A 12234-nucleotide genomic window follows, 5' to 3' on the forward strand; every position below is an offset into this window, starting at 1 on the left:
AAACTAAGTCAAGCATAAAATTAATCAAACCATTGAAATAGTTGTTCAAGTTTGGTTTTGTTTCTTTTTTACGAATTTGAGTTTGGTTCAAGCTTAGCTTGATTCATTTAGATGTTATCTAATTTTCGAGTTAAATTTGTTTGATTTTGGGTTAAATTTGTTTGATTGTTTGAAAAATTTTATAATTTTAAATTTATTTGATTGGTTATTAAATTGAATAAGACTCGTACATATCAAAGGAAAATCATCGACACAAACTTTGGTCATGAAAATTATTCACAAGCCCTTGAGACAATGGTATAGAGGCAATGTGTTTTCTCAATTTCCCATATATCTAAGGATTAAGTCTCAACTTCGACAAATTAATAGATAAATTTTTTTTAATAAGAAATTGACCTAAGAATGCTAAGCTGACGGGGCACTTGCTTACTCGTACATATCAAAGGAAAATCATCGACACAAACTTTGGTCATGAAAATTATTCACAAGCCCTTGGGACAATGGTATAGAGGCAATGTGTTTTCTCAATTTCCCATATATCTAAGGATTAAGTCTCAACTTCGACAAATTAATGGATAAATTTTTCTTAATAAGAAATTGACCTAAGAATGCTAAGCTGACGGGCCACTTGCTTTTAGTGCTTCTCGATTTACACTTACAGCAAGTGAAAAATTTCATGAAATCAAGCCGATCACCCTTAAGATTAGTCAACATAAATTCAGTGCCTGCTACCAACTAAAAACAAAAAACAAACACTATTTATAAATAATTCACAATTCTTGCTTATGAACATTAACAACTGAACATATATATTTAAATTTATTTACTTAATTTAACGAGTTATTTAAATTTATTTATTTAATTAATTTTATATATTTAATAAATATTTAATTTAACGAGTTGTTTAAATTTATTTATTTAATTGACTTTCTATATTTAACTATAATTCAAACACCAAACTTAATCATTAAATGCTAATGGTGTCTCCAATTCACTAAAATAAATGCATTGTTAAGTATGACATTTAATGTAATAATTAAGTAGGCTCTTAGTGCAACAATAGTTAGATGAAACTAATCTCCATTCCCACAATGAAATGCTTGAAGTAAAAACGAAGTTTACAACTGCACATCACAATAGATTCATTCTGAACACACAATTGATTTATATACACCAAACAAATATGCTTCTCATGAACAAATAGCAGAACATCAAACAAACACACAATAGGGAATATCCATTCATCCAAAACAGAAATATCAATAAGCACCAGCTGCAGCCATGGATGAAAGAAGTGTTGAGTATAAGCTTCAATTCCTTGAAGAAGAGGAAGTCGAGGAGTCAAAGGGCGGGATCCTGCGCCTCTTGTTAGAAAACAAGGATCTTGGCAGATGACCTACTTGCGAATTTGCTTTATCAAGTATGGACTCGAGGCCTTGGTGGACTGAGGTCGCAAAAAGATGCCTGTCAACAATGCCAGAATTCCCTTCAGGTGTCATCACAAGTACATTCTTTACTCGGCCATTTAAAGTGGAGATCTCGCCCTTAATAATTTTCAGATGTAAACTTTGGAGTGTTTGCATAAGATCTGCAATGATATCTGGTCGGTCCTCGCAACATATTGATGCTTTGATGATAAAAATACCAGTATTTGTTGCATCGCGTTCAATTTCAACTCGTACTTCATCGGCATCAGAGGGGATGGTGTAACCTTTGCTATTTTCTGCAGCATTCTTCTTCAGTTTTTTTACATGATTGATCACTTGTGCAAGTAAGGCAGCTTTGTCCAACTGCAAGAAACAAATAAATTTCTCGGTTGTCTTATACTAAAATTAACTGAAAATATATTAAAGGGAAAAAAAGTCCCCGAGTTACTTCTTCACTGAACCACGAGCTTCACTGGAAACATGCACAGGAGATTGACGACTTGTGAATCTAATGGTACTATTATTTGTGAAAAATAATAAAGTTTTGACATAAAAAAATAAAAAAGGAAAAAACATATGTAAAAAAAAAATGCTTCACAAACACATATCTAGTTTTGATTTGTGGTCTGGAGCTATTTTGGTTCGTTAAGTCATTGTAACTCAAAATTGTATGATGGATCACCAAATCTATTCCATATCACAAATAAGATTCATAGATTGGAGTTGTGATCCTCAAGCTACAAGGAACACAAATCTAGGCCCGACCACAATTCAGAACTGCCGATTTGACGGTTCGAGACAGGTCAATCCTTAACTTCAATCGTCCAAGACGGTTACGGTTTACGGTTCGAAACCGCCGATTCACAATTTGTCGTGATTCAAGATTTATAAATTTATAAAAAATATATATAAAGAAAGACTTGCACTTATTTAAGTTGTTAACGTATCTCCTACGATTTCAACAGAGTATCCTGAACCGTGGAAGTATCGCTATTGGTACTTCCTTATGTCTTGGGTGTCGGCACTTGTTTAAATTTATCATCGATAAATTAAATACAGTGATCCTCATTCGGATTGACTATTTTCTTACCCCTATCGATATGATGAACCTCTTCCTTCCATTATAATTGAACAATTAAAATCGAAAGCGACAGAGATTTCAGAATTGACAGATGAGAGTAGAGAAGCTCCTTAGTTAGAGTTTAAAGAATGATAAAAAAAAACAGCCAAATAATTTCAACGGTTAAAAAATACAAAAAAAAAATCTCTCTTTCCCCCATCGGAATTGCTTTTACTCATTCCCTCTAGCTTTTAAATCACATTAGTATAAACGAACTGTTACAAAGTTGAAAGAAATCATTTACTCGCTTACACGTCTTCCAGCTATTAAGAATAACAATATAGCAAAAGAAAACTATTGATTAATTATTAACTAACACAAAGACATCAATAGTAGTAGTCTAGTTGGTTAGGATGCTCCGGTCTTATTCGAGAGAGACTCGAGTTTGAACCCCAGTAATGAAATTTTATTTAACAAATTTTCATTTATATAAAAAAAACAGTTAAATGGGGGCTTGAACCTTAACCGGCCTGAGCCGAGCCGGTTACAGTATAGGCCCGGTGACCCATGCCAACGAGTGGTCGGGTCTACACATATCTGGTTTTAATTTATATTTTGAAGTTGATTTAATTCAAGTAATTTTAAATCAAAATTGCTTGATAGGGAGTATATTGAGCATGAATAGAGGGGATGAATGATTTAAAAAAAAGAGAGATTTGAGTGTGTCATTTGGTGAACTGAAACTATTATTTGAAAATTACTCAGACATATCTGATAATTATCAAAACTTCTGTTTTAATTAACAAATGTATTTTATGGTAGTAATAATTAATAATACATCATGAGTAATGTATCTGATAAATTATTCAAACTGTTATTGTTTGACTTGTTTTTAGTATATTATTATTTAATAATATCCTTAATAGATTAATAGTATGATTATCAATATTTGATGTGTTATGTATTAGTCAGATTGAATAGAGATTAGCAACCTTATGACTAATTTTATTATAAATTAGTATTACAAAATTTAAAGTGAAAATCCTTACTTGCGCTTGTGCAATTTGCAGACCACTACGGTCTCCACCTCTTATCGACATCTCATACTAATAGAACTTGTGTGAAGATCCCTTTCAAAAGATGTTGTATTCAAATCTCAAAGCGCTAAAGGGGAGCCGCTACTATAATTAAAGGATAGAATCTACCCACCGAAATAAAAAACATAGCGCCATAACTAAATGGAAGCATCTAATATAACTGAAGGCACCTAGTATAATCAAAAGGTAGCATCTATGTGGTGGGAACAAAAATGATAACACCTATCGTAACAAAATGGTAGCATCTACGATAACTAAATGGTACCACCTACCTACTTGTAATAAAAAATGATAGCATATAACTAAAGGGTAATATCTGGCACAACTGAATCGTAGTGCCTTGAATGACCAAATGGTAACACCTAATTGCATGGAATAAAAACAAATGGTAGCAACTAATATAACTAAATGATAACACCTAACATAACAAAACAAAGTAGCAAAAATTCAAACAAGATACATGTTAGATGAAGAAGGTTGATTTTTCAGTAAATCAGTTGGTTCTTCAAATAATCAAATCTCACCTGATGTCATACTTAATCCATCTCTTTCCATCAATTGCCCTTAATTTTTTGTTGCTTTCTTGGCTCAATCTTATGATTTTGATATGATGTTAGAAAAATCGAATGATCTCAAATCAGTCATGGTCATTTCACATCCAACTAAGCTGATCCGTTTCAGAATTGGCCAAGTTTTCAATTAAAATCTTATTACAGATACTGAAAACACATTTAGAAGTCTTATAATCAAAATCATAAACTAGAAATTAGGAGCAACAATGCCTACAGATAGTCAATAAGAAAGTGCATGTTTTTAAAGAGGCCCCTGGAAACATAAATCAAATTTAAAACAATAAACACAGACTAAATGCTATTGGCTTCGATATATGGAACATGAATAAACTACAATAATAATTGGTGAATCCATTAGCCATAACGGATAGGGAAGAATGATAGCAGCTTATTAAAGAAAATAAACAAAAAGATGCTGAAATTCAAAACAAAGAAAAAACCCTATTAACCATTAACCAGATACTTCAATGAATATCTAAGAAGGGTGTTCTGATTTTGTTGTTTTTGTTGTTTCATTCCCAGTATCCTCTATCTCGTTTTACTTCTTGCTCATTGCATTCATATAACAGGAACAGTTACAAGTGTAGACGTTAAAGACATGATTCGTATTAGACATGAGCAAGTACGCAAGTCATGAAGGTTAAGGAAAAGGCTGCTCAGTTGTAACTGTAGGAAGTTCTTACTAGCAACAGATTGACACAAAAAAGGAAATAGTCATTTAATCGAACAGAAGACGAGCAAAGAGATAGCAACACGAACCTTGTTTGTGCAGGGAACCATACGCCGCAGCACGGCGAGGTGGCCGTTTATCCTCTCCCTCCGCCGCCTCTCCGCCTCGCTGTGGCTCTTCAGTGCCATGGCCGTCTTCACATCCACGATCCCTCTACCATCCTTCTTCACCCCCAATCGGGAAGGTGCCACCACAAACTCTCTTCTTTCTCCGTCCATCCCAAACGAAGAAGACGACGAATCCAGCCGAAACCCAGACACCAGGCCATTAGGAAAACCCCTAAAAAGCCCCAACTCCCCAGCAGGAACAGAACTCATCAATCGCAGCAACAAAGACAGGATCCAAAGAAAAAGGAAGGCAAAGAATAAGAGGACTAGGACAACGAATCAGAAAAAAGCAACCCAAGATCCAAACTTTATTATCGTTCAGGGAGGTCAGGAACCAGGAGGACGGCATGGCGGATAAGACCAGAAGGGAAGTCTCACGCGCCGCAACTTCCTCACTTCGCCATCTTCGATCGATCCGTTCGTCGCTCTTCTTCTAATAATCCAATCGATTGCTTCCATGGCGAGGATAAAAATGAGGGAATCAAAACCAGGAACTTATAGGAGGGCTCATCTTCGATCTTCTACTGAACGTTATCACATCCCACGCCGACAACAAGCAGAAGAACTCGGAGTTCGCACAAAGGCGAGACCTTTTTCCTAAGGAAGAAGGAAAAGTGGATTACTATCACAAGCAGAGCTTATGATTTTATACACCATCAATTTGGATAAAACATTCAGCAAAAAACCGAAAGAAGCGTGTTTTCCTCAGCCTACCCACCACCGCCCCACGTCTTTTTTAGTTTTTACAAAGTCTTTTAACATTTTTTTAAGTTTTAATTTTTTTTATTATATATGTAATGAAATGAAAAATGATATAATTACAAAAGACGAATGCGTTTGTTGTTAGTGCTCCTATCAAATCTATCAAATCGTCTCGGATTAATATAAAGGAAATAAATTATGAACGATTTGAATAATGATTAACATGTAAGAAAATATTTATCTTAACTTTATCAAAATGAAAAATAATATGCACGTACAAGTGATGGATTAAAAAAAATTGAAAATAATAGACCATAATATATATTTATCTCAAAATTTTCTATATATATATATCATTATTCTAATGAAATATAATATTCATAAAATATTCCTCTCATCTTATTATTATTTTATTAAGAATTTAGATGTTTTATTAAACAACTTTCCATTAATTTAGTCAAATTTAAAATGAAATTATGTTAATATTTTTTTAAAAATAATTTTAAAATTTATTAATAATTTCTATAAATACATTAATCAGGAATGTAGAGTTCGAGATTCAACTGCGACGTATTATTAAAAAAAAATTTCTTTAGTTTCATATTTTAGAATTGACAATATTATTAACGGAGAAATTTTTATAAATACCTTGGACCTAAAGAATATTAATTTTTTATAAGGGGAGTTCGTTATAATAGCTTGTTGTTGGGATTCTCGAACATCATTTTTGCATTATACTATTACATGAGTTTGACGTATCCTTACCTAATTTATGGACGATATTTTAACTAAAATTAAATGTAGTATTTATTTTTATCAGTTTAATATTTGATATAAAAATTAAATTACTTTTTTATAAAGGAGAGTGACTTAAAGATGTAAGGGCGACATTCTAAAATAAATTATATTATTATTAAAAAATCTTATTTAATTACTCGATAAAAAATATATGTTCATATATTATATTACATACACAAGATATATGCAACATATGTATTCGGTCCCTAATTATTATTAAAATTACTCTATTTTTAATAAATTTTGATTATATTATTAACTTCTTAATTATTATTTGATTGTTCATAACTTTAACATATTTAAATTATTTTGATTGGTTAGCAAATTTGATATTATAAATTTATTAGAGATTTTGATAAGAGCGTTATGGATAAATATAATTTAAAATTTATATTTGCTCAACAATACAGTGTAATGTTTAACTTGTTCATTTAATTGCCCCAGGGCAATGGTGCCGAATGAGGCTTTAATGATTGAGCTTTAATTTTAATAAATTAAGGGATTAAAATTTTTTTAATAGATGATTAATCTAAGAAGGGTGAAATTATGTACAATGAATTTTTTTTCGGGATCTCGTATAACGGGAGTTTCGTGCATCAGACTGTCCTTTTTAAATAATTAATCTAAAAAATATTAAATTAATGGATCGTTTGTTATAAATATTTTTTAATTTATCTAGTGGTTAATAAAAACTTTTTATATGAAGGTTGAATTAATCATCTCAGGATTAATCGACATAAATTGAATATCTAATATTATTTTAAAATATATATATTTAATTTAATAAACTTTTCAAATTTATTATGAATAAATATAAATAAACTCGTATTAAATAATTGAACCCTCGTAAACTTTATATTCCTACCATCCTACATCTTGATTTATAGAAGTTTGACCAAGTAATTTATCCACTACAGCCATTTAGTATCTGAAGTATTATTTTTTACAAACCCGTTTTAATATTAATGTGTACAGCTGAATAAATTGACACTCTACCAAAAGTCAACTGCTCCAGCCAAAGCCAGGTCAACCACTAGAACAGTATCTTAATAATTGATGTGGCCACCTTAACTTTTCTCCTAACATTTCACAAGTCAATCCTTTGACACTTTGTTAGCATCAAGAGCCCTGAAAGCTCGAGGAAGTTTCATTATTTGTACAGCTTGTGCGATAGTGAAGGTCATTGGCCTCTCTCTACTCAGAGTCGTAAAACTAATAATACTAATGCCAAACTTGATCTTGTGTCCCTTTACGTCTACTTCGTCTCTTTCATTTTCGTAACTTCCACTATTAACATATCATTTAAATGGACAACGTTGAAAACTATGGTTGTGTTTATGATGTCACCACAAAATTTTAATAAAATGATGACTTGGACCTCGGGTAAATTCGGAACATAATTTATACATATTCAGAAGTCGATCCATTTTCAAAATATTCATCTCATATTTGTGATTCAATATTTTACCAATGTGTCATACCCGTGGAGGTAAAAATATATTTTGATAGACTTGTCCATCGTGAGATTCATTCTTTTTGACAAATTAAACTTGTCCATTCCATTTGATATGAATAATCAAATATCTATTTTAAATTTCATTGACAAAATATTGAAAATCTCCCATGTTTATCATCTCATATTTCTTTTTCATCTCAGATTTGGAATTTTGGATCAAATATGAAATATGTATCACCTCTTGTAACCAAAAGATTGTCAACATGCATCGATTAGCATATGTTTTCCATCGTAAAAATGTTGGAGAGTCTATTACTAAAAATTTTAAGAAAAAATATTAAATTTATAAATTAAATTCAAACTTACTGTCGGCCTTATATCACCGACTCCAAGTGACGAGTTCAGGAGAAATCACAGTATCACCCCAATAAATATCGAGTCGGTACCTCATTACTTAATTAGTGTTAGTGTTGGCGTAACATTTCATGGATCAAAATTGATCAGATTGATTAAGTTTAAGTTGGTTTAAATTTGAATATTGATGTTTGATAATATGTAGAGATTGTAGGTGCAATCGTTCGATTGGAGAGATTACTGATGCAATTCTCCTCTGGTCAGGATTTAACTAGATTGGTGTGAAAAAAAGTCAAGTAGGTTAAGACTAAACAAATACTTGATTGGGAAAGTCCTAACGGGAGGTTAGGCAGTTGGAAGTCCTAGTAAGTGAAGTTAGGTGAAAGTCCTGGTGAGTGAAGTCAAGTGGAGGAAAATCCTGGTGAGTGAAGCCATGTGAAAATCCTAGTGAGTGAAGATAGGTGAAAGTCCTGGTGAATAAAGCCAGATAGATGGTAAGTCCTAGTGAGTGAAGCCAGACACGTGGCAGTCCAAGTAGGTCATGGAGGATCGGACACTTGGCACGAGACGGTAAGTCCAAGTCGGTCAAGAATTGACCGGATACTTGGGACGAGGAAATCCAGATGGGTCAAGGGTGACCAGACATCTGGTGGAAGTCCAAGTGAATCATGGAGGACCGGCCACTTGCACGAGACGGTAAATCCAAGTGGATCAAAGTTGACCGGACATTTGGCACGAGGAGAAAAGTCCAAGTGGGTCAAAGGAATTGACCGGACCGGACACTTGGTGAAGGGGTCCTAGCAGGTCAAGATTCACCAGATGCTAGGTATGAGGTTCCAACACGTCACGGTTGACCGGATGTTGGATTTGGGGACCCTAGACTTAGTTTAAGCAAGTCAAGGGGAGACCAATCGATCAATCGATCGATTGAACAGTGGTTCAATCGATCAGCCGATCGATTGGCACTATGCTGCGACAAGCAGCGACCCAATTGATCGGTCGATCGATTAGGCGCCTTTGTCACAGGCACAGAACGCTTCCCAATCGATAGTCAATCGATTGGGAACCTCCAATCGATCAACCAATCGATTGGGGGTTGGCTTCTCTTGCACAATCGCGAGAAAGCCTGAATCGATCGGTCGATCTATTTAGGTGTTTTCCAGAGAGCACAGAAGAAGGCTGAATCGATCAGCCGATCGATTCAGCCTCCCCAATCGACCAGCCGATCGATTGGGAGGCGACCATTGCGCAGGATAAAGCCGTTGATGAGTGTCTTTCTCCATAGATCTTCCACTTCACTTCCAGCGATCACTCTCAAAGATTTACGCTAGTTCTTGAAACTTTCTTGGAGCAAAGTGTTGTTGCACTTTCAAGATCAATAGGTGTTCCACACAAGAAGAAGAAGCTAGGGTTAGGGTTTCATGTTGTAAATCTTGTAAGATTTTACTTGTATTTGCTTCCCTTGTCTTTCTTCTTATATTGAGAGTTTGTACAATACTTCTCCGCCTTCGGAAGTTACCGAGAAGAAGTGTTTCGATTAGTGGAGTGTGTGTTGCATGTGGATCCTTGGATTAGTTACCTTTTCTTGAGGTGGATACCAAGTAAATCCTATTATTAGCATTGTGAGCTTGTTGTGAAGACTATCCGCTGCAAATCATCATCATGGAGCAAGCTACCAAAGCGCGACGAGCTATTCACCCCCCCTCTTCTAGCACTAAACGACCCTAACAAGTGGTATCAAAATGAGCTCACTCTTCACCGGAATCATCGCCGGAAGGGGCAACAAGACTAGAGGGTGAAGAAGTTGAAGCACCGGAATTCAACAAGTCAAAGATTTTATCAAGGCTCAACTTCAAATGGAATTCGGAGATGGATTCGGATTCGACGCGAGGGTGCCTCCACCATTCGCATCCATAAGCTTCAATTTTTGGAAATCAAGAATCAAAAATTTTCTTATGATGGAGATAGAGCAATGGTTTGCTCTAATGGAAGGATTTGAAGCTTCAACAAATTCAAAGGGCAAAATTCTCAAGAGGAGCAAGTAGAGCCAAGAGTAAATCCAAAGATGTGAGGCCAATGATAAAGTGACCAAGCTATTGGTCAATCTATTGTTGAGCAACATCTTGGAGCAAATTAGAGAATTCAAGGATGCCAAGGAGCTTTGGAACAAATTGGCCAAGCTTCATGAAGAACCCTCCACTACACTAAACCAAGAGAAATCCAAAGAGGGCAACTCATTGGAGCAAGACCAAAAGGAGGAGGACACCAAGGATGAGAGATGCTCAACATCGGAAGAAGAAGAAGCTTCATCCTTAATGGAGTGCAACAATAAGGGAAAAGAGGGAGCATGCTCTTTGTTCCATGTAGAGGATGAAGATGAAGAGGCCTCCACCTCAAGGATTGAGAGGGGAGCAACCTTCGTTAACACCGGATCAAGAAGAAGGAGAAGCTTCTACATCCGGGTCAAGTGAAGAAGAAGATGATGCAACCTCCAAAAGCCATGAAGAATCAAATGGAGGATCAAGTGTCATCCCTACACATGAAGGTATAATTAGTTCAATTAAAAATAAAAAACATATTATATGTTTTGAGTGTAGGAAACATGGGCACTACAAGAGTAAGTACCCTAAATTGGCCAAGAAAAAGGGCCAAGTGGAACTTAAGGGCAAGGAGAAGCCCAAGGAGACCACCCTCACAACAAAGAAGAGCACGAAGCACATTGTGTGCTTTTCTTGCAACCAAAAAGGATATTATCGAAGTCAATGTCCTAAGGGGAAAAAAGTGGTCAAAGTCAAAGGAAAAAGCACGAGTCAAGAGGGAGCTTTCAAGGTAAAACCCAAGGTATCATTTATTGAGCTCATTCCTTTAAATTATGGTAAAAAGCATGCTAATTCTAACTTATATCATTTTAATGCTATTTACCATAAAAATAGGAGGTATGATAGAATTAATGAAAATCATGTGGCTTTTCATGCTAAGACTATCTTACCTAAGATTAGGAAGGTAGATAAACTAGGCAAGAATACTAAGGACCGTAGTTATAAACTTAGAAATAAAAATGCTCAAAGACTAAATGAAAAACCAAAATCTAGAGATTTATGGAAAGAAAATCAAGTCTTGAGGTCAAGGCTTGATAAAATGGAAAAGACCCTAAAAAGGATGAAAAATATCCTAAAAGGGCAAAATGAGCATAACCTAGGTCTAGAAGTACAAAAGTTAGCCAATGACCATAGATGTTTGGGATACAAACCTAAGGCTAAGAAGGATATGACTTCTTACCATAAGGTTCCATATAGCTATGGAACCAACTCTAGGTCTAGGGGTCAAGTCAAGGATATAAGGGAAGTTATTCCTAGGAGTATCTTTGCAATGACAAATGTGACTAAGACTTCTAAGAAGTCTAAGAAAGTCACTAAGAAGGTCACAAGGGAAGCAACCCCTAGAGTTGACCTAGAGGAGATGACCAAGGCTTCTAAGAAGCCTAGAAAAGTCATTAGGAAGGTAACTAGGAAGGTTATCCCTAGTGAGTACCTAGAGCATCCAAGGAACATCAATAGGTTTTGGGTTCCTAGGAGCATTTTCTCTAACCCTTAGATGGGTTAGAGAGTGTCAACTCTAATTGGAAAGGTAATTAATACAACCTTGATGAAGTTGACACTCGGAGAACATTTTCAAGGTTATCGTTAACCTTTGAAAATGAAATGGATTATTGTTTACTCTTTGGAAGAATAAAATGTACCATAATTTGAGGAAATGGATTTAATTTTCATTGGCATAAAAAGGAAAAGAACAAAATAAATGTCAATTTGGGTTTTGACATTTTCTTGAAGAAAATGGGGGCAATCTAGATAAATTTTCGGTTTAGCTAAGGATTAAGGATACTTAGATAGATAATCTAAATATATTTTATTTATGCTAAAACTTGCCATGA

General features: G+C 34.6%; 1 protein-coding gene across 1 annotated transcript; it reads right to left on the minus strand.

Moving 5' to 3' along the window:
* Window positions 1-1063: 1063 nt before the first annotated feature.
* On the minus strand, window positions 1064-5678 carry LOC122045683 (transcription factor bHLH30-like). The gene is made up of 2 exons (XM_042606007.1): window positions 4916-5678; window positions 1064-1790 (listed from the first exon to the last, which is right to left on the minus strand). The coding sequence occupies exons 1-2, from the start codon at window positions 5201-5203 to the stop codon at window positions 1311-1313; spliced, it is 768 nt and encodes a 255-aa protein (XP_042461941.1). The 5' UTR covers window positions 5204-5678; the 3' UTR covers window positions 1064-1310.
* Between the last annotated feature and the right edge of the window lie 6556 nt (window positions 5679-12234).

The sequence above is a fragment of the Zingiber officinale genome, chromosome 2B, assembly GCF_018446385.1.
Source record: "Zingiber officinale cultivar Zhangliang chromosome 2B, Zo_v1.1, whole genome shotgun sequence".
In the NCBI taxonomy this organism is placed as follows: domain Eukaryota; kingdom Viridiplantae; phylum Streptophyta; class Magnoliopsida; order Zingiberales; family Zingiberaceae; genus Zingiber; species Zingiber officinale.